This window comes from Notothenia rossii, assembly GCF_949606895.1.
Source record: "Notothenia rossii genome assembly, chromosome: 7".
Lineage (NCBI taxonomy): Eukaryota > Metazoa > Chordata > Actinopteri > Perciformes > Nototheniidae > Notothenia > Notothenia rossii.
In genome coordinates this window covers 40,667,128-40,690,319 of record NC_136905.1, presented here as the reverse complement: position 1 = coordinate 40,690,319, position 23,192 = coordinate 40,667,128, and the positions used below count along the sequence as shown (strand labels likewise).

General features: G+C 40.6%; 2 protein-coding genes across 11 annotated transcripts in view; one reads left to right on the top strand and one right to left on the bottom strand.

Moving 5' to 3' along the window:
• Positions 1-23,192, top strand: part of tsnare1 (T-SNARE Domain Containing 1) — a 403,887-nt gene that overhangs the window by 353,844 nt on the left and 26,851 nt on the right. For 7 of the 9 annotated variants that reach the window (XM_079694012.1, XM_079694013.1, XM_079694010.1 and 4 more), the window contains one exon: positions 19,870-19,979. The exons of 1 other annotated variant lie outside the window; for it this stretch is intronic. In XM_079694012.1, coding sequence (XP_079550138.1) covers positions 19,870-19,965 — 96 coding nt within the window. In that variant the 3' untranslated portion in view covers positions 19,966-19,979. Of the gene's footprint in view, positions 1-15,118; positions 15,229-19,869; positions 19,980-23,192 lie in introns of those variants that run through there. One more of the 9 variants, XM_079694018.1, reaches the window with a different exon arrangement.
• LOC307047213 (uncharacterized protein) lies at positions 2,663-16,430 on the bottom strand. 2 transcript variants are annotated; one of them, XM_079694009.1, is made up of 2 exons: positions 16,400-16,430; positions 2,663-4,421 (listed from the first exon to the last, which is right to left on the bottom strand). In XM_079694009.1, exons 1-2 carry the CDS (start codon positions 16,415-16,417, stop codon positions 3,360-3,362), a joined length of 1,080 nt encoding a protein of 359 aa, XP_079550135.1. In that variant the 5' UTR covers positions 16,418-16,430; the 3' UTR covers positions 2,663-3,359. The 2 variants fall into 2 exon arrangements, with proteins under 2 accessions (XP_079550135.1, XP_079550134.1); XM_079694008.1 differs by lacking the exon at positions 16,400-16,430 and adding an exon at positions 5,293-5,532.

The window sequence follows — 23,192 nt, the reverse complement described above, 5'->3', positions numbered from 1 at the left end:
TCGTTCTATCGCTTCCCGTCTGATGAAAGGACCAGGACTCGCTGGATCAGACATATCAGGTAATATCATAGGTAATATACATGTTGTGCATGGAACATAGTCAAGTTAGCTACCTAGCTAGTAGCGACGAGTAGCGAGCACGTTAGTTAGCATTACATTACTTAGCCTTGTCATTTTTAGTAGCCTTACCATGAAGTTATTATTTTATTACATGAAGTACACCAAAATGTTAAACAGTAAGAGTAGTCATCATGGTAAGTATTTTGTGAAATATTTGAAGAGTAGCCTACTGCGCCCTCCACCGGGTGCTAAGAAAGCAGTTCAGGGAGAGTCGAAGGAAGGCAGGCCGGCAGGGAGCTTTGCATGACATTCTTCTGGACATGTGTCATTGTGATAACAGTGAGGGTGAGTCAATCTGTTTGTTGGAAAGACAGTAGTTGAGTGATTACTGAGAGAAAATTATTAAAATAGATAATTATTCAGTGTTGTTACTTTAAAGTGTTGTTACTGACCTTTTTCTCTTTTATTTCCTTTACCTCACCTGTAACTGCTGAGACCCTGAGGAACATGCACACTGACCTGCTCTGGCAACCTGATGTCCACTGTACGTAATAGTATTTGGTTATGGTATATTATTTATATACATCAAAGGCACAATGCACCCCCCAGAGACACACATGTATTGAGTGTGATATTTTGCTTAGGTCATGTGAAATCATCTTTACACACTAGAAAACTGTAGGAGCGGCAACTTGTTTTGAAAATTGAATTTTTAATATCCGATAATAAAGTTGATCTGTTTTCTTTATTCTTCTCTCTTCCCAGCTCCATCCATCACCGTTCTCTGTTCCTGCAGGTCCTGCTTGCTAATCAATGCTTTATTTTTTTACACAATTACAAATAAAGTCAATGTATTGTATGACATGAAGTTGTGCTTCATTCTGAGTCAATAATACATTAATTCTGCCTTCAACTGCAAAATGATTGTGGACTACACCGACATCCATGTAGCTGCCCCCCCAGTAAGATGAACCAAGCAAAGTTGACAGTCAACATACAGCTGTGCTCTTAAGTTGACATGAAGAATTTGTGAAATATTGGTAATTATTTGGAAAAAATTACTGACGATGCAGAAAACTTTTTTTATTTAGGAACAGTGGTCAGGTGAAGCATTTATCACTACATATGTGTCACACTTAAAAGGCCAAACACACTGTTTGGCCTTTTAAGAGCTCTGTCTCACTTCCTCACTCTTGGTCCTCTTCTACCTGGAAATAAAGACAACTAAAACACACACAAGCTGAATGTTACAAGTGCTTCACAAGATAAATAAAAGAGTGCAGACTGTTTAAACTATGGGTAGGGGGGCTATTTGGCAGGTTTAAATGATTGTTAGTAATGAATTATATATTTTTCTCATTGTAGACGAACAGACAGGGAGCCAGATGAGAAAAGCAGAATATGCAGCTGCCATTTTCCTCATGGAAAAGAGAAAGGGCCAACTGTATTTGAGTGGACCAAAGAGAAAGGGAGCTTAGCGGTTAATCAGTCCAGCGACCACAGCTACAGCAAAGGGCCTGAGTCTGCAGAAACTGACCCCGAATTCTCCAGCGTGCAGTCCGCAGACACCGAACTTGGACCCTCCAGTGTGCAGTCCAGTTGTTCCGCAGACCTGGCAGGGGATACTTGGATGCGAATGGCCAAATATTCAGCAGCAGGCTTACCTGATGATGTCATCCGTATGGAAACAGGGCTTCCTGAACAGGCCATGTTTAAAAGGGTGGCGGGGTTGGTGGAGCGCTTTGAGGGCTCCATTGTGTATTACGCTGGATGGAAAGTGGAGGGCATCCTGCTGGCAGACCAGGTTTTCATGGCCATGATGAAGATCCGGCAGAATTATCCTCACCTGCACCTTGCACAGCTGTTCCACTGCAGTACCGCAACAGTGGGTAATGTGGTGAACACCATGGTCCATCTGCTCCACAGGTTGCTGTTCGAAAAAATGATGTCCACTGTGCCCAGTAGGCAAAAAAAACAAAACAGCTTTCCAGTCCTCTGCCTTCAACTGCAGAATGATTGTAGATTGCACCGACATCCACGTGGCCGCCCCAAGTCAGATGGACCAAGCCAAACTGACGTACTCCTCCTACAGAGGGATGCACTCCTTCAAAGTGCTCATCTCTGTGGCCCCAAATGGAGTCATCAACTTCTGCAGCCAACTCTTCCCGGGCTCTGTGTCTGATAAGGCCATTATGCAGCATTCAGGCATTCTGGAACATTTAGTGGCTGGCGACCTTATCCTGGCAGACAAGGGCTTTTTGATTTCAGATATTGTGCCTGCGGGTATGATTGTGAACATTCCCCCTTTCCTGAACAAGGGTAAGTTCACAGAGAGTGAAGTGAGAGCTACCAGGGAAATAGCCAAGAACAGGATCCATGTGGAGAGGGCAAATGCCAGAATAAAGGAGTTCAGGATTCTGGACCTGATCCCTTGCCACCTCAGGAACACTATAAATGTGCTGGTACAGCTTTGCTGTGCCTTGGTGAACCTGCAAAATCCCCTGATAAAGGAAGTAGCCAGCACCCTCACCGTTGACTAAGCCAGGGGTTCCCAAACCTTTCAGCCTGCGATCCCCGGGGGGAGCATCCAGCTGGCCCGGTGCATCCGCGGAGAGGGCTTAAACTGCTGAGACCAGCCCAAAGTCACACAACGGCTCTTTTAAGAGCCACCTACACCTTTTTTAAAGAGTTACAATCCTAAATTATTATAATGATTACACTAGTTCATATTTTACTCAGTTTACTGAACTGTGATGCATGAAACCAGAAGGGGAATTGTTGAGGTTTACTGAAGTTACAAAGACATTAATAGATATGAGTATAACAGGTCAGTGTAAAAACAAGCTTCTGTCAGTCATGAATCATTCAAACTATTTATATAACCATGTAATACAGTTATGTAGTAGGTCAGTAAAAGTAATTCTTTATTTATATGTCTTAAATATCATTTATTTTAGAGGGGCCTGAGACTTAACATGTTCATTGCCCAAAACTGCACTGTAGTTATTGTGCATGTGACAATAAGGCCTTAATATTAGGGCTGCACGATATCAGGAACACATAACACGATAACACTTGCGATATTTGAACAAAAACGTATACATGCAGCATTATTACTTTTCCAACAACATGGGATTTATTGTTTATTAGTTAAATATCGTGTGTGTGTGTGTGTGTGTGTGTGTGTGTGTGTGTGTGTGTGTGTGTGTGTGTGTGTGTGTGTGTGTGTGTGTGTGTGTGTGTGTGTGTGTGTGTGTGTGTGTGTGTGTGTGTGTGTGTGTGTGTGTGTGTGTGTTTATTTACATGTCCTCCTCCCTACTGGTCAACACAGGGAGCATATGCTGAGTGTAGAAGTTCTCCAGGAGGAGGAGATTTCCATGCCATGCAGGGTCTTTGGGGATGGGGATGATGATCGCCTCCTTCGTGGTCCACACAACAAAGTAGCAGAGACTCCGGTCTGTGATGTGCAGCTGCCCTTGGACCTGATGCCAGTATGGGTGATTCTTCTTGAGAATGTATGACCCACCCTCCTCACGGAGACAGAAGGATGGTAACTGGACTGCCTCCGCGATGGTCATGTTCCTCTGGCTGTGTGGACACTTCACCTCCAGCAGGGCAGATGTTTGCACAAGTCCATCAGGTGATGCTCCCAAAACACCCGACTCACTCACAAATAGACCAGAGTCGATCACTGTCACCCGATAGGCCTGCAAAAAAGCCTTCACCCCTTCGGCCTCGTTTACAACTCCCCAGTTGACAGCCATGACTCCGTCTAAATTGTACCCCCCAAGCACCCTCTTCATGAGGGACGCGCATGGAGTGGATGAAAGTCCCGACCTCAGCACAGCACCAAAATTGCTGGCTGTCAACCTGCCCTGCCTTTGTAACTGCCACTGAGGATTTGTCCGCTGTCCTACGGTGGCTGTCTGGATGGCAGCTTGCTGGTGTCTGCTCAGTCGCATTGAGGCAAGAATTGCCTCAAGCCCCTGACCCCCATGCTCCTTCACCAGCTCCGGCACGGTGAAAATGGCCTGATGTTGAGGCTGCAGCCCTGGCTCAGGTGACAAAAGCCATGCCATGCCACACTGTGTGCCCCTCAGTGCAGACCTGAACCAGTCTACATCCTCAGTAGCGATGTCTCTGGCCAGTGGGTTGTATGTCTCCTCTTGCTGTTGGTAGAGTTGAGACACCGGCTGGACTACTTTTGAAGTGCCAGGCTTCCTCCACTGGCACTCAACTTCTGTGGAGCTGATCTGCCACATGGCAAATATTGCCAATGCTGCAGCGTGGCTGCATTTGTACATCCCCCGTGCACAATCACAGACAGCGCTCTGCATCGCGCCATCGTCTCCCATGTAGATCTGTACAAATAAAGTAAGTACCATGTTTGTTAACATGCTATAATAGATTGAATGAGCAATACAAGGATGGTCCAGATCTGGGGGTGGGAGGGTTTATTTTTCCATAGTTTTGTCCACGTGTCTGATTGTTGTTATTGTTTGTTTTTCTGTATTTTTTTAAATTTGTGTTGTATTGGTTGTGATTGTACATTGTATTTTTTAAATGTGTATTGCATTTTTGAAAAACATTTGATCAACAAAAAAAAAGGATTTGGTCAGGATCTAGACTCAGTGTGTAGTTTATTAATTAATCAATGCTCTCTACATTAGGAAAACACATACCAGTTTACCAGAGGGAGTCACACACAGCTGTGCCTAGATAACTAAACAAATTGACAAGATAAACAAAATCCTTGAATCTACACACAGCAAATAAACTCAAATGATACAACGAGATGTAAAAGGAGATCACACATACAGTATAGTCGATATAAAACTGGCCGCTTCAATCTGAAGAGCAACTAAAACAAAACACGGGAGTGTACCTTGTTCTTGTGAACACTAATGTTATCCACAGCATACACACCCGTATACAGTACACCCGTTCTAGGTTCTGATTGGCTCTCTAGGTTGGCATTCTAGCTTCTGACTGGCTGTCCAGGTTGTCAATCACAGCCGTGGGCATATTATACTAGTCGACTCGTAACATCGCTAAACTTTTTTTCTTGACGGTTTTCTCAGTCAACTAATGCTATTGATAACAGTAACATAAATTAACACAGCCCTGCACACTGCAGTCATTATATGCCGGGTCTGTGGTTCCTCATCTTCTTTTTCATTCTCCTCCTTATTGACTGACATTAACGTTAAACATTGCACTCATGTTACTCACCGAAACCTTGTAAAGCCGGTCCCGCATGCTGGCTCTTACAGAACCGACTAACTCCCCTTTCGTGTATGTACAGCTCTCAACGTGCCCAGACTTGTAGTGATTTTCACCTCGTTTTATACTTTTATTCTCATTCTGAAAGAATGAGGTGAAATGTACCAACGTGACGGCCATCTTTGTGTTGGTGACGCGTATTATGCGGGACCAGAGACATGTAGTTCACTGAGCGGCTTAACACAAAAAAAATTGTTACTTCACAGTTTTACGACACATTTTAATTTTTTTGACTTGCAAAATGTTCTTTTAAATCGACAAACATCATATGTGTAGTTCGTGGCACAATTCAAACGGGATCAAAAGATACGTTTTCTCTCTCCATTGAATTCAATGTATAATTATCCGCTTCCGGGGTCCCATGGAGGCTCCCGGAAGGGGAGGGACTTCGCCTCTCTATGCAAGTGGTGCAGTGACGCGTCCTTAAACCCGGAAGTAAGCTGCGCTCGGATTCCCTCGACAGAAAGCAATGGGATTTCTCCATAGGATTTTGGAAAATAGCTCGAAATAAGGTCTGTGGAAAACGAACCTGTTAGATAAATGCACGTTTTTTTCAGCCGGATAATATCCACATGTCTACCCTACTTTTATTATTTTCGAATCATAAATCTAATCGATAGATTTATGATCGATAGATTTATGATTAGCATAAGTTTGTTCATGATGGCTCACTTCAGTGATAGTGATGACATCGTTGCGAAATTATTAACTGAGTCATTTTCAAGATTGAGTTACAATGATAAAGTGGAGTGGCAAAGGATCAGCTGCATGACCCGCCATCAAGTGCTTCATCCAAAAGTACAGGAGGATGGACTTTGTGTTTAAGTGATTTGATCATCAAAGGTAGGCCTAAGTCCTTTTCAATGTGGGCCGCCGTGCCGACTTAATTCATTTGTAAGAGGGCCTAGGTATAAAAGTCACGGCTCGCCACTGGATTTGAAACAATGTTTTGTGTGTTTAAACAACGTGTGTCTACAAAGCCTGCTGATCTGCTATTGAGTTGAGTTCAGAATATTAGGTGTTGTCTCTCAGTTGTTCGGGGGCGGTGATGCACATCAACAGCGAACAAATGTCGATGAACACTTTGCAGCAGGTCTCACTGACGTAGCCTTGAACACTCCTTGATGCTGCTCTACATGCTTCACTGCACCGCTCCACCAATGGTCAATTAAGAGCGGATGTCATTTTTTTTTCGCGCCCCATCCTGTCTGCTCAGTTGAAAATAAATTGAATCTATAATACATTATTCGGGGGAAGATAACTCCTTACTGCAAGTTTCGCTTGTTGCGATTATGTTTTATGACCTCATCTCTGTTCAGCGGACCACAAACTAATTGTTGATTGCAGCACAAGACGGTTTATAATTACCAATAAAACACAGATGTTCTAGCCATTGAGTGAACAAAAGCTGTAGCAATTCCACGCTTAGAAGAAACGACAAAATAACTGAGGTCATCATTGAATTGATTCGGGGAGGTTCCATGCTGATATTATTGTTAGGATGCAGAAGTCCATCCATCTTCAAAGCTGAATTGATTTCCGGTTGAGCAACTACATCCTTCTGAGTCTCATAAAAATCAATGTAACAGTTTTCCTCCAGCTTAACTGAAGATAATAGAGTGCTAGCTATTGTGATCGTGGCAGGAACAAAGAAAGAAAGAGCAGAAGGAAAAGAAGGAAGGAAAGGACGATGGCTTGTGAATGAATTGGTAGACAGATGATTGACTCATCCACACAGACACATACAAATTGCTGCCCTTTTGACAAATGAGATAATGAAAAAGAATAACCTAATCACAGTGTTAAAGCTCTGACTGATCACTGCACTCGGACAGGGGGGATGGTAGGGAAACTGGCTTACTGCTCAATCACCCTTTCCCCGCTCCCTCCAGACTTGTTATGCTACTTTGAAGGATATGGAGGGGAAATAACAATGTTTGAAGTTACCCAAGTTGATATCAGGGACACTCGTCCGGCTCTCCCCCCCTCAGCCACAGCTGGCCTGAGCGTGTTGAAGTGGACAGAAAACCTTGACTTCAAATATACAGGGTCATAGAGCCTACACGCCATTTGGGTGTTCAATACACCCAATAACGCAAGCATTTTTGCCCTTTGACAAGTGCAAAGCTGTTTCCAGAGGGCCGTTGGGGCACTTTGATGACATCACAACCTGTCTCGTCTGCCAGTCTGCGTATCGCTCCATGTGTGGTTAAAGGACCATTATTTTCTGCATGGTAGGCCGCATGGAGAATATGAAATAAGCCTGTGTAGCCTTGCAGAGAGCCTTGCTGAGGGATGGGAGCTACTTGAATAAAACATTCAGGGGGGAGATTTTGCAGGAAGGCATGAAGTCAATGACTTGTCCAAGTCTTAGGTTTCTCTTCCTACAGTATGGCTTGCTCCATCTCTTGGATATCTCTTAGTGAATTAAAACACTTTTTTATAACAAATAGTTTAGTATCTGAAAGTATTTTTTCACATTTTAGGCCATCATAATTAAAATAATATATAATCAAATCTGCTCACTAAAGGGTATGCACAAACTTAAAAATACAAGTGTAAAAATACATAAAATATATATTTTAATGTTTTAAGTAAACTAGTAGTTAATATATATATATATATATATATATATATATATATATATATATATATATATATATATATACCATATAAAAACATGTATTTAAGTAAAATGTAACAACAAGTGTCAGATAAATGTAGTCTTTTTCTGTAGTTAAATGTGTGTTTTCTGAATGGAGATCTGTGCCCTGTACGAAGCAGGACTTGTGGTTAGCAAGGTAACTTCAGGGTTAACTCTGGGTTTCCGGTCCAACGACGCTGGTTCATTTCTTACCAGGGTAGATCCTCATGGTAACTTATGCTGAACACCTAACCTGCTCCGGAGCAGGTTATGTTCCAGATAAGAGATCAACTCAGTGAAAGCTGACCAATCAGCCAATCTGGCTAGCCAATCTGCCAATTATAATAATATAATTCAGTAGGAATTCTTCTTCATGACCCTGATTCCTGTAGATATTGTAGTGAGGTCATGAAAGACTTTCCATCTGTTGTTTTAGAGGATGCATGCATGTAGTGTTTAGAATCCGTCATGCTTTCACTGACTTCCAATGTTGTAGCAAGACTTTGCATGGAAGATGTTCAGTGCAGAATAATGGTGGGGTTGCATTGGTTTCTGCAGTCTGATATAATTGTTCAGTCTGAGTTTCTGAGGTCACAAACTAGCAACATTTGTGATAAACCATTATAACAAAATGACAATCTATCTTTAATAAAACACATTTGCTGATGCTGCTGAGAGTTTTTTTGTTCCATTTATGACAATGGTCATCAAAGGGCTTCCTCCCAGGATGCCAGGATTGGCCGTGAAGTCTCTGTTTATTTGCTGCTCCTCTTAAATATCATAATCAGGCTGAGTGCATGGGACTCTGAGTTTTATGTAAATTGCATATAAGCCGATTACAAGTGAGGCAGTTCCGCTCTAAGCATTATTTATTTTATGGTCTTCCAATTTTCATGACCAGATGCGATAAAGGGAAAATAATATTATGACCATTATCATTGCATGCATTATTGTAGTATTATGAGGATATTTCTCATGTCACACAAGGTAAGTCGTTTTTCTCCCATAGACGCAGCAAGTTCACATTCCATGTTAGGGAGGTGGGGATGAGATGCATACTTGATTTTATGGCAGTCCTATTAGCTTTAAGTATGATGCAGCTTTTATGCATTCATACTTGGAGAAATAAATGATTTTAAAACTGTTTATGGTTGTTGAATGTCTCAGAGGGTCTTAGAAATATTGAAAAAAGAAAGGTGCTCTCCTCTTCTCTACCTCCTCTATTCTCTGTCTTCCTTTCTGTGGACTAGTACTGCTGACCTTCATAATGCATGGACTTATGGAATTTCTTGAAAATTAAGCTTTTAAAAGCAAGACTTGTATGTACAAAAATCTCACTGAACGAAGGAAAATCATTCAATACTTTTAAACTAGGATGTATTTGTATTCTTTGTATAATACTGAAAGATGCTTTAGTATTTTTGCCATGATCTCAGAGATTACTTAAAATGTTGATTTACACACGGCATCTATTGCATGTCTGTCCGTCCTGGGAGAGGGATCTCTCCTCTGTTGCTCTCCCTGAGATTTCTCCCATTTTCCCCTTTAAACTGTGGGGTTTTCTCTGGAAGTTTTTCCTTGTACGATGTGAGGGTCTAAGGACAGAGGGTGTCGTATTGTCATACTGATATTCTGTACAAACTGTGAAGTCCACTGAGACAAATGTAACATTTGTGATATTGGGCTATATAAATAAACATTGATTGATTGATTGATGCTAAAAGAAAACTAAAAGCAGGAGTTTACAGTGGAAGAAGAAACCTCATAAAATGGCTCTGTTTGAGGTAGATGTAGGAGGAGGTGATGGAGGACAGGAGGGAATCCCTTCCTCTCCCTGTCTGAGGTCAATGATAGTTCAGGGGCTAGTCGCCCAAAATGTTGCTGCTAACATCTTTCTTTTGTATCCTGACTCAGAGATGGAGTACTCGAGTCCGAGTCCGATTTTCAGGACTCGTGACTCAACTCGGACTCGCGCACTGATTGACGCCGACTCGCCCACGATGACTCAGACTCGACTTGTACATTGACGCTCCGACTTGGACTCGGAGTCGAGCGAGTTTTGTCTCGAGTCAGATGTACTCTGTCCTGGCGTGTGCACCTGCGAGGCGAGTTCACGTACTGGACGCGCCTCCACTATTCCAGTCTAAAGATGTCTAGAGACACACCCCGCATCGCGCTGTATGCTTTCGCACATTCTGCTTCCACATTGGGAAAGAGCAGCGCAAAATGCTCGTTATGTGGAAACAATATTGAAGAGAAGGCTCCGTAACACATTACTCTAAGGATCAAGTTCAGACATATGGGCTGTCTTGAACACTATAATCAGAGTAACGTGATCTAATCAATAAATAAAGATTCAGCCGATAACATGAAAGCATTCGCTATAATAATAATAATAATATGAATATGAATATTAAGCTTTATATTTGTATAGCACCTTTTATACAAGAATTGTAGCCAAACTGGCTTCACAGCAGTTCAATAGACAGATTAGTATAACATGACAGGATAAAAGCAATGTAGAGGAGCAGCTACATTTCAACACATATATCCACGAAGGTTAATACATGAAGACTTGTGACTCGGACTTGACTTGGACTCTTCTTAGGTGACTCGGACTTGGACTCGGACTTGAAAAGTGGGTAGGGCTGGGCGATATATCGAGTTTACACGATACATCGTGGATTGCACTACATGCGATGTCGTAAATGACCACATCGTGAACATTGAGTATTATGTTGTCAAATAAGTTTCCCGCCGCGGCCAAAATGAGCTTTCCTTTCTCCCTCATAGACACAGTCACACACGCAGGCACACACGCAGGCCCCGCCCAACTTGCACACAAACATTACACACACGCACAGTGACAGAGAGGCATTTGTTTTGAGGAGAGCGAAAGAAAGGTTAGCTAGTTTAAACCTTAGCACAACATGTTATTTTTTTGTTTGTATGTCTTGTGAACGCAACGCTGGCATAATATGATGTGGCCTGCTGACATGGCCCGTGTTTAATTCAGCCCAGATGTGGTGACTGCAGGCCAAATCCATGAATGCGGCAGGCAGGTGTCCAAAATAAAGTTGCACCGGTATGACGCGCAGTGAGAACCACGCATCTGTCAGACTAGTGATTGGGCACATTTACATTTCAGGAGAATAATGAAGATGGTTGTTCCACTCCGTTTCTCACGAGACCAGCGCGCTGCTGTTTGCATTAGTGTGGACTGGACCGACTGAGCTGACAACGGCAGCCTTAATAATTGTGGAAGGATGGACCCCCATCCTGCGAAAAAAAGGAGGAAAGGTGGTGCAGAGAGGGAAAGGGAGAAAAAAGCACGCGAGGAGGAGGCAGCGAAATGTGCTAAAATCAAAGATGTATTCAGAACCCCCCGTATGGAACAGAATGACGAAGCAGAAACTAAGTTAGCCAACATTATGAGCCACATTTCTTTCTATATTGTAGCCTGATGTGCACATCGACTGACTGTCAATAAAACAGTTTCTCAGTCCAATGTTAAGTTGGTGGCAGACCCTGTGTGACTGAGACTGTGAGGCTACAAAAAACCCAAACCTCCTTAATGTTACTCAAGGCAAATATATGTAGGCTAATATAACCGTTAGACTGCAGCTAACTGTGGGCCTATACAAGTATATATTTTTTGTGTGTCGGTTAAAATCGTTTTAATAGAAACCACGAATGAAGACAGTATAAATAACAATGTTTTAATGCAGACATATGTTGCAGGGACTACTAGAATCATCATACTGTAAACTGTAAACATCAAGGGGTTAAATTAAAAAAATGTATGTGTTTTAGAGGAAATTTCAGAATATCGCGATATATATTGTGTATCGCGATATAGTCAGTAAATATCGCAATATAATTTAGAGACCATATCGCCCAGCCCTAAAAGTGGGGACTCAAGAGTGTCTTGGACTCGAGAATTGGTGACTTTACTACAACACTGTATCCTGTTCAGTTGACCATGGACAGAAAGTTTGGTTTGGTAATTGTAGGCCTGTCGCGATAATCGATAAATTGACTTATCGTACGATAAATAAAAATGGACTCGATAACTTTTCTGAGCTCGATAAATTGCCGTTTACATAAAGATGTGACCAGCATTTTAGCCTGGAGCGCTGTGGCTGCCAGGCGCGCTGTGAGGGGCGGGGCTGACACACAGCGTAGCAGCAGTATTAATAATATAGCGACAAGCGGGAGACAACGTGTGACTTACTCGCGGGGAATTTAAAGTGAAATGGAATTGGTTACAAAACCTTACTACACATCTCGATTCTCCGGTGTGGCAGTATTTTGGATTCAAACCAAATCAACGAGGCGAACCTACGGACTTGAATGAGCCGGGCGGTGTGTCGCATTGGTTTAAAAAAGGTAGCGACAAAAGCAGGCAATACCACGCATTTTAAACCACCTAAAACACAACCACCCCGTTCCGTTTTCCCAGCTGGGAGCAAACACGGCAGCTGGAGATGGAGAGCCCCGCCCGACAATGCAAAAATGTTGGTGTTCCTTGCTCGAAAACTTAGAAAAACAGATTTGGATATGGCCTGTTGAGGCATATGGGTCTTTGACAGTGGACTGTACACTTGACTGTTGTTTTAAGGAGTTTTTTTTTGCTTGTGAGATAATGTGTGCTCATATTTATTTATTTATTTATAAAGCTCTCTCTCTCATATATATATATATATGAGAGAGAGAGCTCTGTTTTCCAGCCTGACTCTATTTAATTTATTGTTTTGGTTGTGTGTGATTTCATTATTTTTTTATAATTTAATTAATTTGTTTTATTTATGAATTTATATATTTTAATATTATTTCACATTTCATTTGCAATGTTGAATGTTCAATAAAAAGTTATGTTTGAAAGGATGTACTAGAATTATTATTATATATTATCATTATGTCTAAAATGGTCTTAAAACGGTGCCGACAATATTATCGTTTATCGCAATAATTTCCAGAAAAATTTATCGTCCAACACAATTAATTATCGTGACAGGCCTAGGTAATTGTATTACCAAGGGACCTGCTGGATGTGCTCTTGTAAAAGGCATTTCAAGGTGCCAATGTTGAATGCATGACAGATTCAGTGGCACTGCGTACTCTTTCCTTAGCAGTGGACTTCCCCTTTACAGTGACACAAATTATTTAGGCCTCCTTGGTCTTTTGTGTTTTTTGAGGTTTTCTGTGGGTTATGCTTCCATTGTAAAGTGCTAGGCCTGGAGAGTGGGGTAGGAATGAGTCTTAAAACTCGCAAATGAGTCAGCATTTTAAACTTCTGAGCATATTTTTTTTACGTCTTTTCGGTTAGAGGCCTGAAATAATTTCTGTGGTTAACACAAGGTAAAGGGTTTTTGGTATTTTGTTTCACAACTTAAAATACATCAGTAAATACCCCACTGAAGAAGATTCAAAGCTTCTAAGTGTCATTAAAAACATTAACGTTTTACTTCTGGCAATTGTGTTTATGCTTCAAAATTGAAAGAAAATGTGTCAAAAAAAAGATTATCGTCTAAGTATCACAAACGTGTGTTTGACAAAGATCTTGTTTCTGCCATATTCATATAAAAATATAAATAAAAATCCAATTCCTTTTTTTGAGGGAGCCCTTGTGATGCTAACTTCTGGGCTGGCCTACACAAATATATCATCACTGCACCAATTTAATCCAATCATTGCATTCTTTCAAGGCTATTTTAGTGAATTTTTTTCGATGATAAAGTTTGCTTTCATTTCATAATAGTCACATTTTGTTTCAACAATACAAACTAACTTTTCCACATTGGTTCAGTCAAAGAAACATTTGAATAATTAGAATTAGAAGGTTTTTTTTCCTATTTGATAAGAATTCTATTCTTTGTTGTATTTTGACAACCTCAGGATTTAAAATAGGAATTATACTACTGCTAGAAATAATAAGGATAATACAAATATATAATGATAATAAGAATTACAATGATAATAATAATTATAATATTAACAATAATAATAATTCATATTATAATAATAATACTAATAATGAATTTATAAGGGACGCAAATAGAAGGTCTATCATTTTGGAAGTCTGATGTAAAATAATATAATTGATATCACCCCCTACATATGGACTATTCCTCTTCCACAAGACCTAAAGAAAAGGTGTGAGGAGACGCTGCCCCCCCCCCCCCCTCCTCCCCCTGGGGGCCCTCCAGGCCCTACAGAGCTGCAGGAGACCATTCTGTGGAGATTAAGAGAGCGCTGATAAGAGCATTCTCTCCTCCTCTCTCTCTCTCTCTCTCCCCCTCTCCTCCTCTCTCTCTCCCCTGCTCCTCCTCTCTGTGCTCCTCCCTCCCCTTCCCCCTCTCTCTCTCCCCCTCTCTCTGCTCCTCTCTCTCTCCCCCTCTCTCTGCTCCTCTCTCTCTCCCCCCTCTCCTCTCTCTCTCCTCCTGTCTCCCCTCCCCCCTCTCCTCCTCTGTCTCCACCCTCTCCTCTGTCTCCCCCCTCTCCTCTCTCTCTCCCCCCTCTCCTCCTCTGTCTCCCCCCTCTCCTCCTCTCTCTCTCTCCCCCTTCTCCTTTCTCTATCCCGCCTCTCCTCCTATATCTCTCCCCCTATAGTCCTGCCCTGCAATCTGGAACATTCTGGTTTAGAAATACTGCAACACTTCTTTTGTTATACTAAGCCATTTTTTTGTTCCCCCTCTACCTTATTTATTTTCTTATTCTCCCCAAATAACAGCAGTGGTGGGATGAGCGAGCAACAGAAGGAGAAGAAGTGTTTGTGAGGGAGAGAGAGAGAGAGAGGGAGGGGATACAGTATATAGAGAGAGGGAGCCTCAGCAGTGTCAGAGCGAGAAGAGAGAGGAGAGGATGGCACAGAAAGTTTATAAGGCATAGTTTAGGAGGAAACGCGTGAGAGAAGCTGGGGAATCTGCGGTGGCCAGCTGCAAGAGGGGAGATAGTGCAGAAAGGCTTTTAATTCTCAATCCCCACAGAGCCTTTGAAAATTACCAATCTTCTTATCACAGACGCAGGGCTGCTTATGCAAATTGTTGTGGAGTGGAACGTTTAAACGGAAAATTACTCGACAGCATTTTTTTTCTCCCCCTCTTCCTCTCTCCTCTCTCTTCCACACAGAAAGCCTGTTTTGAGTCTCAGATAAGAAGATGAATTGCTCTCTCTGTGCTTTGAAGCGCGTCAGGATTTTAAAGACTCCAGCCTCGGCTCTGGTCTAACGTCGCTGCTCCCGCTGCCTTTGTAGCAGAAAACAGGCTGGAAAAAACCGGGGGGAAAGCATTTCAAAACAACATATATTCTGTGCTCCAACATAGCGTCACCGCCCGAGGAGACAAGGAGATATAAATATTCCCTAACCCCTACTCTTTGCTATTTACTTTAATATGTTTGCTTAACACAGTCAACACTTTTTCCCTTTTTTTTCCAGACATGGCAAGTAGTTGACATGAATGAATAAAGCTCATGTGTGGAAGAAATGTTTGAAGCATTTGATGTCTTAGTTTTAGCACAAGCAGTGTTGGGAATGAAACAGAAAAACATACAAGAGCTATAAGCACTGATAATAATGTATTGAAATATAAGTGACTTCTATGGTTTTTAATGTTTGAGTTTCAGGTTCTGGGATCAGTAGTTTTTTTGCTTTGTTTCTTTTCTGTTACTGAACATTTGTTTAAGTGAGATCCAAACAAAGTTAAATACAAAATAAATTACAAAAGAAGAGAACATAAAACAATCAATAATAGTCTTTCAAATTTAAGAATGAGTCTATAACATCAAGCATCCATTTCATTTTCAGTACAATGTACAACTAGCAAAGTAAAATCCTGAGGGGAACATGTTATCAGCTTTACTGCACTAAATACAAAATGTTGTCAATAAAAACCAAAACAATACAAAACGCAATTTAAATAATTGACTGCTTCTCCAAAAAACTGTATAGATGTATAGAACAATTGAAGTACAATGTTCAAAGTACATTTGACATTTGTCACTTTTGGACACTTTGTTATGGTCCAACAGTAAATAGTCCTCCTGATAACACTTCTAATAATGTTTAACACATGCACAATATCCTGATAAACCTAATTACATGCCACTATATATGAATACAAAAGCCGAAAACATGTATCAATGTGCACTTCCTGGTTCCCTGGTGTAGACGTCAGCGTGTCTTTGAATGAGTTTTGGGTTAACACGAGCCAAAGAGATTGTAATGATTTGTTATACGACATCAAATGTGTCAGTAAATAGCTCACTGGTGAACGTCTGAAGTTCTTACGTCAGGGGTGGGGAACCTTTTCCCTTTCAAGGGCCATTTCAATTTTAACAACATCCTCCATCCTCTGCTTAAAAAAACAAAAATCACAAAGAAAAATCAACCTCTTAATCCAGATATCTTACCATGACTCGCGTATGCATGCATGTGCACGGTTGTCGCATGACCACCAAAACAGAAAGATATGGACACAAGATGTGTTCAAATTTAGTATCCTATCCATGTGAACATGATTTAAGTGGGGGACGGACCTAAGCTCCTCCAGGGGGGTCCGGGGGGCATGCTCCCCCAGGAAGATTGTATTTTAAATGCTGAAGTTAAAAGCATCAATCTGGTGCACTTTGAGAGCAACATTAAGAGATCTATGGATACATCTCTCAACACCCATATGAAACAGGACTATAAGCAGATTTTATTTTTACTGTCATATAGTATTTTATACCTGTTTACTTTATTCTCTTATTTTTTTATAACTATATTGATCATATAAAGATGTGCCAATACCTCACTAGTTGGAGAAAAAGCTTCTTATATTCGTTACAGTGCATGACATTAAGGATTTTGGGAGACGGCCCTGTGGGCCATCTAAGCTAATTTACATATGGCCCTGAGCCCAATAGAGATTGCCCTGAAAAATGCGCGCGGACCAAATGGCACACGAAGGGTTTGGGGGGCCTCCCCCTAGAACATTTAGATTTGTGCAGGTCTTAGATGCGAACTGGTGCATTCTCTAGACTGAATTATAAGATGAACCACTACAATATTATATTGTACAATTTCAATTTTATTCTTCATTTCACTTGTTTGTTTGTTCTTGTTTTTGTTTGCTCGCTTGCATGCCCTGCATAGCTATAAGAAATACTTAAGTTGTTGGTCAAGACACTTTCCATCTGATGAAGGCAAATGCCTTCCCAGATGTAAAAAAGTAGAAAACATTACATTCAGTTATAACTGCCAAAACAAACATTATTTACACTATTATGGCCCCTGTTAAAAATGTTTGTAATGTTATCTACTGTAAGTTGGTCGAACGAATGCCTCCTCATCCGGAAGCTGACCGAGCAGACCCGAGCAGCAGTCGAAAGAAGCCGAGTGCATCCGCGAAGCACACAAAGTGGCGACGTCAGAGTTCCCATTAGCCGGCAAATCTAAATCTCTTCGGTCAAAATAATTTCACTCTGGCGCAATACCGTTTCAGTTGCGCCACTTATGTGACAGACAAGAAGAGTATGTGACAGACAAGAATAGTCAATTCTAATGTCTAACACTTAATGTGGAGAAAGAGATGTCCTGTATGGGTTGATTGTGCGTTGATCTTTTGCTAATGCCTCAGGGTTCCGGTGGGCATGTAAACAAATGTATAATGCTGCGCTATACTTTGTGGACTCACCCAGTTGCATCGCGATATTTATTGTTTAGGTGTCTTTTAATAAGCAGGAACAGGGTATATGCAGGAATCCTGAGGTCAAATTTAATACCTTTTTAAGACCTTTTTTAAGACCCTTTCCATACATTTTAAGACCTCATCGCAACTTTGAGTTCTAACCGGTTACGCTGGCGACACACTTTACCTCACATTGACTATATTGATTGTAAGATAGCACAACTAAACAGAGTGCAGACAGACTACTGAAGCCTCCTTTCCACATGAACTTCAACCTCTCTGTGAAGGTCAGGTTTAATGCAGTATGCTGCTTTGTTGCTTCTGTACTCTGTGCTCTTTCATTCCAATAAAACTCCTCAGAAACCATTAGAAACCAGTATTTGACCAATAAACAAAACAATTGACAAAACTTAGGATCGTGTTGTGTTCAAGGACCCTGACCTTGGCCAGGAAAAACAGACATAATTATTTTGCGGTCTAGATTTCTTTAATAAAACATTTTTTGCATGTGTTTATAAATTACCTCGAGGGCCGTATCAAATGTTCTCACGGAGCGTATACGGCCCAGAGGCCGGAGGTTCCCCACCCATGTCTTACGTGTATTATAAACAGCATTTGTGAACAAATGGTTAATTATCTACCACACATCGTTAGGCAGAACTTTTGCCGCCTTTAGCGTAGCGGTAGTGATGTCATACAACCTTCAAAGCATACGTTAGCTTCTGGTGATTGCATTACTATTATGGAAAATGTGTTAGTTTGTGAAGATTATCCTGCTAAAAAAAACGTGTAAATGTCATAAACGTTTGTTTTCCTAAGAACTCATTTTCTGCAATATTCCCATCACATTTTGTCCAGGCAGCCCTTGCAACACTATCTTCGACCTACAGAATGACATCATCAATGCACCACTTTATTACTAGTAGGCAGGGGTCCTGAGTCTTTTAATGCACAGTTTAAAATAAATATTTTTACAGTTGAGCTATCCTATCAGTCTCTCTGTAAATGAAAAACGCAATCATGTTGATTCAGTCCTCCAGTCATCGGAGGATTATGTAATTAACAGTTCTCACTCAGTTATATTTGCTAAAAGCACTTAAGCCTGAAACCCATCCTGAGCATTATCTCACAATTATGTATAGTTTTAAAAGTCCACTGGCTCTTTGAATAGTTGGCTCATGAGCGTTTTTAACGACTCAGAGAGGATGGAAGGCTTCGATGAGGTGTCAAAGCTGCAAATGTCACAATTTAGTTGCAGCAATTCTTTATCTTGTTTTTCAATTTTCACTTTTGAAGTTTAAGGAATGATAGGGACATAAACAAGCATAATACATAAGTGATGCCCTAACATGCGCTGAACAGAAACATTCAGGAGAGTAAAATTATTAGTTGTGGGTGATTTACATCTGCAATATTTTGCTTCCCCCCTCCTCTCAGAGTAAAGGTGCATCACAGAGATAGGAATAATGTGCAGCAGAGCATCAGGGATGACCCCCCCCCCCCCCCCCGGACACTCATCCACTGCAGTCCTGCATTTGATCTGTGTTTGTCAGCGTGACCTTGAATCTGCTAGTTCCTCCTACTGCGTTAATTGTGTCCGGTTGAAATTGAACTTTTTAGTTCTTCAGTGTTCAATTTCAAGAAGAGTCATCTTTGTCATATTTTGTTGATGCACATTGTGAGTGAATATAAACTGCTGCTTGTTTGCATTGATTAGTTAAAAACAACCAAAAGTGCAGTTTGGGTGTAGTGCTTGGTGGTTATTAAACTGGTACTTGACATTTGCAAGGCATCCAATGCATACTGGAGGCTTAGGAGCTGAATATTTGTAGCTCTCATGAACTGACAAGTCACTACCGTCCTTGTTAAACTGCACTGAAAACCTGAAACGTAGACTTTAATTAAATGTACTATTTAAACAGGTTTCACATAACTGTATTAGGTTTGTTGAAATAAATGATATAAAACATTAACTTCATAGTATTGCTTTTAACTAACTGAATACAGTTATGTGAAATGTGATGACATAATTAATTGAATTGTAAAAGTTTCAGTTTTTTCAGTGTACCATCAGAGAGTGTATGAGTATTTAACAGGAACCCTGCAAACATTGAAAGCACAATCATTGTTTTCTTTTGGATGACCTGGCAGCGGTGTGCAGTGACCAATAGGGGAGGATCTCATGTTTAAACCCCGCCTCTCTCCCCACAGAGGCAGCTGAGGAAGAGGAAGTGCTACCTCCTGGTGGCCGGAGCCATCGCCCTCACCATCCTCATCATCATCATAGCTGTTTCAGTAAAGAAATGAGAGCGGCCACTGTGGTAAGAACTCCCACAATGCAACACTACAACCATTTCCATATTTATATTGCAGGTTGGACAAATATGGTAGTACAGAGCTGATGTGGGCCTTTTTATAAAGTTGGTATATCAGCCAATGATGTGAGGACACTTTGGCTCCTCATTTACTGTAAATTAGATTATACTTGTGAGTATCACTGAGACAATAGTGAAAAATGTCCTCGAGCTCAATGTGATGTCTGTGAAACTGATGATATTTAGCATTTTGATTTATAATTAACATTATAATAAGCTGTTGTGATTGTTAATGACTTGATGCAGTTGATGCCAATAAATACATTATGGATATAATAAATGGGCGGTTTTGGCGCAGTGGTTATGAGCGTTGGTCATCAGATCAAGGGGCGTTGAACTCCAGTTAAAATCCCGCCACTGCGTCAGGCCACTGCGTCAGGCCGTTGTGTCCTTGGGCAAGACACTTTACCCGCATTTGCTCCTGTGGGTAATGTCCACAGTAATGACTAATATGTGTAATGTGTATTTGTAAAGCGCTTTGAGCACCTGTAAAAGCGCTCTAATAAAAAAATGTAATCCATTATTATTATTATTATATGAGTTTGATATTTATGACATGATTACTGTATTTGAAACATATTTTAAGATTAGAATGGTTTGCAGTTGCTTTTTTCTAATTTAAATTATTTGAGGTGCTTCTTGAAAGCTACACTTCAGAAGATTTGCTTAAGGGTTAGAATCTGTTAGTGGATTAGACACGATATTTTAGGCCAGATAGATTAAACTAAAACCAATGCAAAACAGATATACTGTAAAAGAGCTGAAAACACTTTATTTTATGAACTTGTGCATGTCACTTTCAAAATATGAAACACGTTAAAAGTCAATAAGATCCCAAAAATGTTTTCCTCCTCACCAAATTACTGTTTACTGCACTATTTGGTGTATCTGTTCTTTTGGCACTTCCACCTTGGCCGTGGCTTGATTGAAAATGTTTTGCATTAGTTGTTTAAGAATATAGAGGTGTGTACAAAATTTGTGAACACACTCATGTATTTATATTAGGGCTGTCAGTCGATTAAAATATTTAATCGCGATTAATCGCATGATTGTCCATAGTTAATCGCGATTAATCGCAAATTAATCGCATTTTTTATCTGTTCTAAATGTACCTTAGAGGAATATCTTTCAAGTTTTTAATACTCTTATCAACATATGAGTGGAATAATATGCTTTATGCAAATGTTTATTATCATTTGAACAATGACAAATATTCTCATGAATATTAAACACAACAACCTCTGAACATTACAAATATTCGCCTCAATTAAATCTGGAACCTCTCTCATACAATAATACAATACAAAGTATTTGTGTGTGTGTGTGTGTGTGTGTGTGTGTGTGTGTGTGTGTGTGTGTGTGTGTGTGTGTGTGTGTGTGTGTGTGTGTGTGTGTGTGTGTGTGTGTGTGTGTGTGTGTGTGTGTGTGTGTGACGGATCGTTGGAGCTATGTGCAACTCAAGGTATGCTCGAACAGGAGCTGCCTGGACGCTGTGATCATGTTGCGCACACTACCCGTGCTGAGTCTGAGTGTGCTGACTTTTGCCACTATGTCCCACTGTCTGGCTACCTGCATGAAGTGAAGTGCTCGGCGCAGTTGTCGGCGAAATGTCGCTCCTCTGTTTTCATTGAAACAGCTCCTTATATCCGTTTACGCAGCTAGCTAGCACCAGATGCTAACAACAACAATACACGTAAGGTCTCTCTCTCGCGCCACACATACACACACCCTCCCGGTCCTCCCGATGGCCAGTCGGTGCCTGCCGGTGAGCGTGGAAGTGTGGTCTGCCGCAAGCGGACGGCAGGAGCGGGGCTGTCAGCATCAGATTGTAGATGGTATTTTAAACTCGTTGCGCTCCGAAACTACGGGGCGGAGGAGGACAATAAATACACATGCGTTAAAATAATTAGTGGCGTTATTTTTTTTTTTGCGTTAACGCGTTATTAACGCGTTAACTTGACAGCCCTAATTTATATATTTGAAAGTACATTACTTGTTAGCAAACCTTTTAAGCGTTTTTTATGAAAGATACTGTATATGTATTCAAACTTTAGTTTTTATTCAAAACTCTATTCTAAAATAACCTCCCATGACCATAGTGAGGGTCCTCCTGAGGGTTATTTCATTTAACAATTTAGCTAACCCTCGGAAAGAAAATATTGCTTTATATAATTCAAGAGTGTTTCCAAATGAAGGAAATGTCACTGTGTTGCAGTATGGTTTGTGCTATGTTCTTTTGTACAGAATCAGAATACCTTTATTAGTCCCACAGAGGGAACATTTGCATCGTTACAGCAGGAAAGAGCCACAGACAGCTTAATGTTGCATGTTAAAAAAAAAGCACTAAGTTATGATATAATAATAAAAAATATAATAAAAAAATACTTTTAAAAATACAAATCCTGTAACAGTTCTTAGGATTTAGCAGCCAGGTATATATTCCACAGTTGTTGATGGCATATGTATATAATAATGTATATATTGCACATATAGCACATATTGCACATAGTTTGATGGTATTTAACAGCAGCAAGTTACACAATTAACAAAATGCAAAAAACACACCTTGTAACGTTTCTAAGGATTTAGGCATATATATATATTGCACATATAGCACATATTGCACATAGTTGATTGGTATTTAGCAGCAAGGGGTGATATAGTCTACATTTGCTTGAATAACCGGTACTTCATCTATATTCTTTAGCTATATTTAATTTAGTCATTTGGGTGTCTAACTGAAAAGTTTAAATTTATAGTGATATTACAGATGGTACAGCAATGTTTCCAATAATCATTAATTGCCTCTTATTTACGTATATTATACGATGCAGGTGGTGAAAACTAAAGCTGTCTTTTGCTTCTCAGCAAAGGACGCATGTTTTTTTTCTCGATCTGAATAAGACCCAGTCAGAGGCTGTCAGAGGACACTATAGGACTGACTTTCATCCCATCAATAATCACAGGAGGAGCTATTTTGACTTTCTCTTTTGTCTTTCTTGACACTCAATACAAGAGGTTTCTTTTTGCATGAAGTATTGATTTTCATCTATTTTCCTCTGTGGGGAGGTAAATGGAAATCCTGTGGAACAAGGCATTCTATTAGTAAACTAGCAGGCTGAATCGATGCTCCCATGGCGAGGGGCCATGTTGAGGCTC

Bases quoted from the DNA above. Each gene is read 5' to 3' on its own strand.
- LOC307047213 (XM_079694008.1), bottom strand. From the start codon at position 5,463: ATGGCCGTCACGTTGGTACATTTCACCTCATTCTTTCAGAATGAGAAT. The intron at 4,422-5,292 runs GTGAGTAACATG...TTATTTGTACAG, and splicing joins ACCGGCTTTACAAGGTTTCG to ATCTACATGGGAGACGATGG.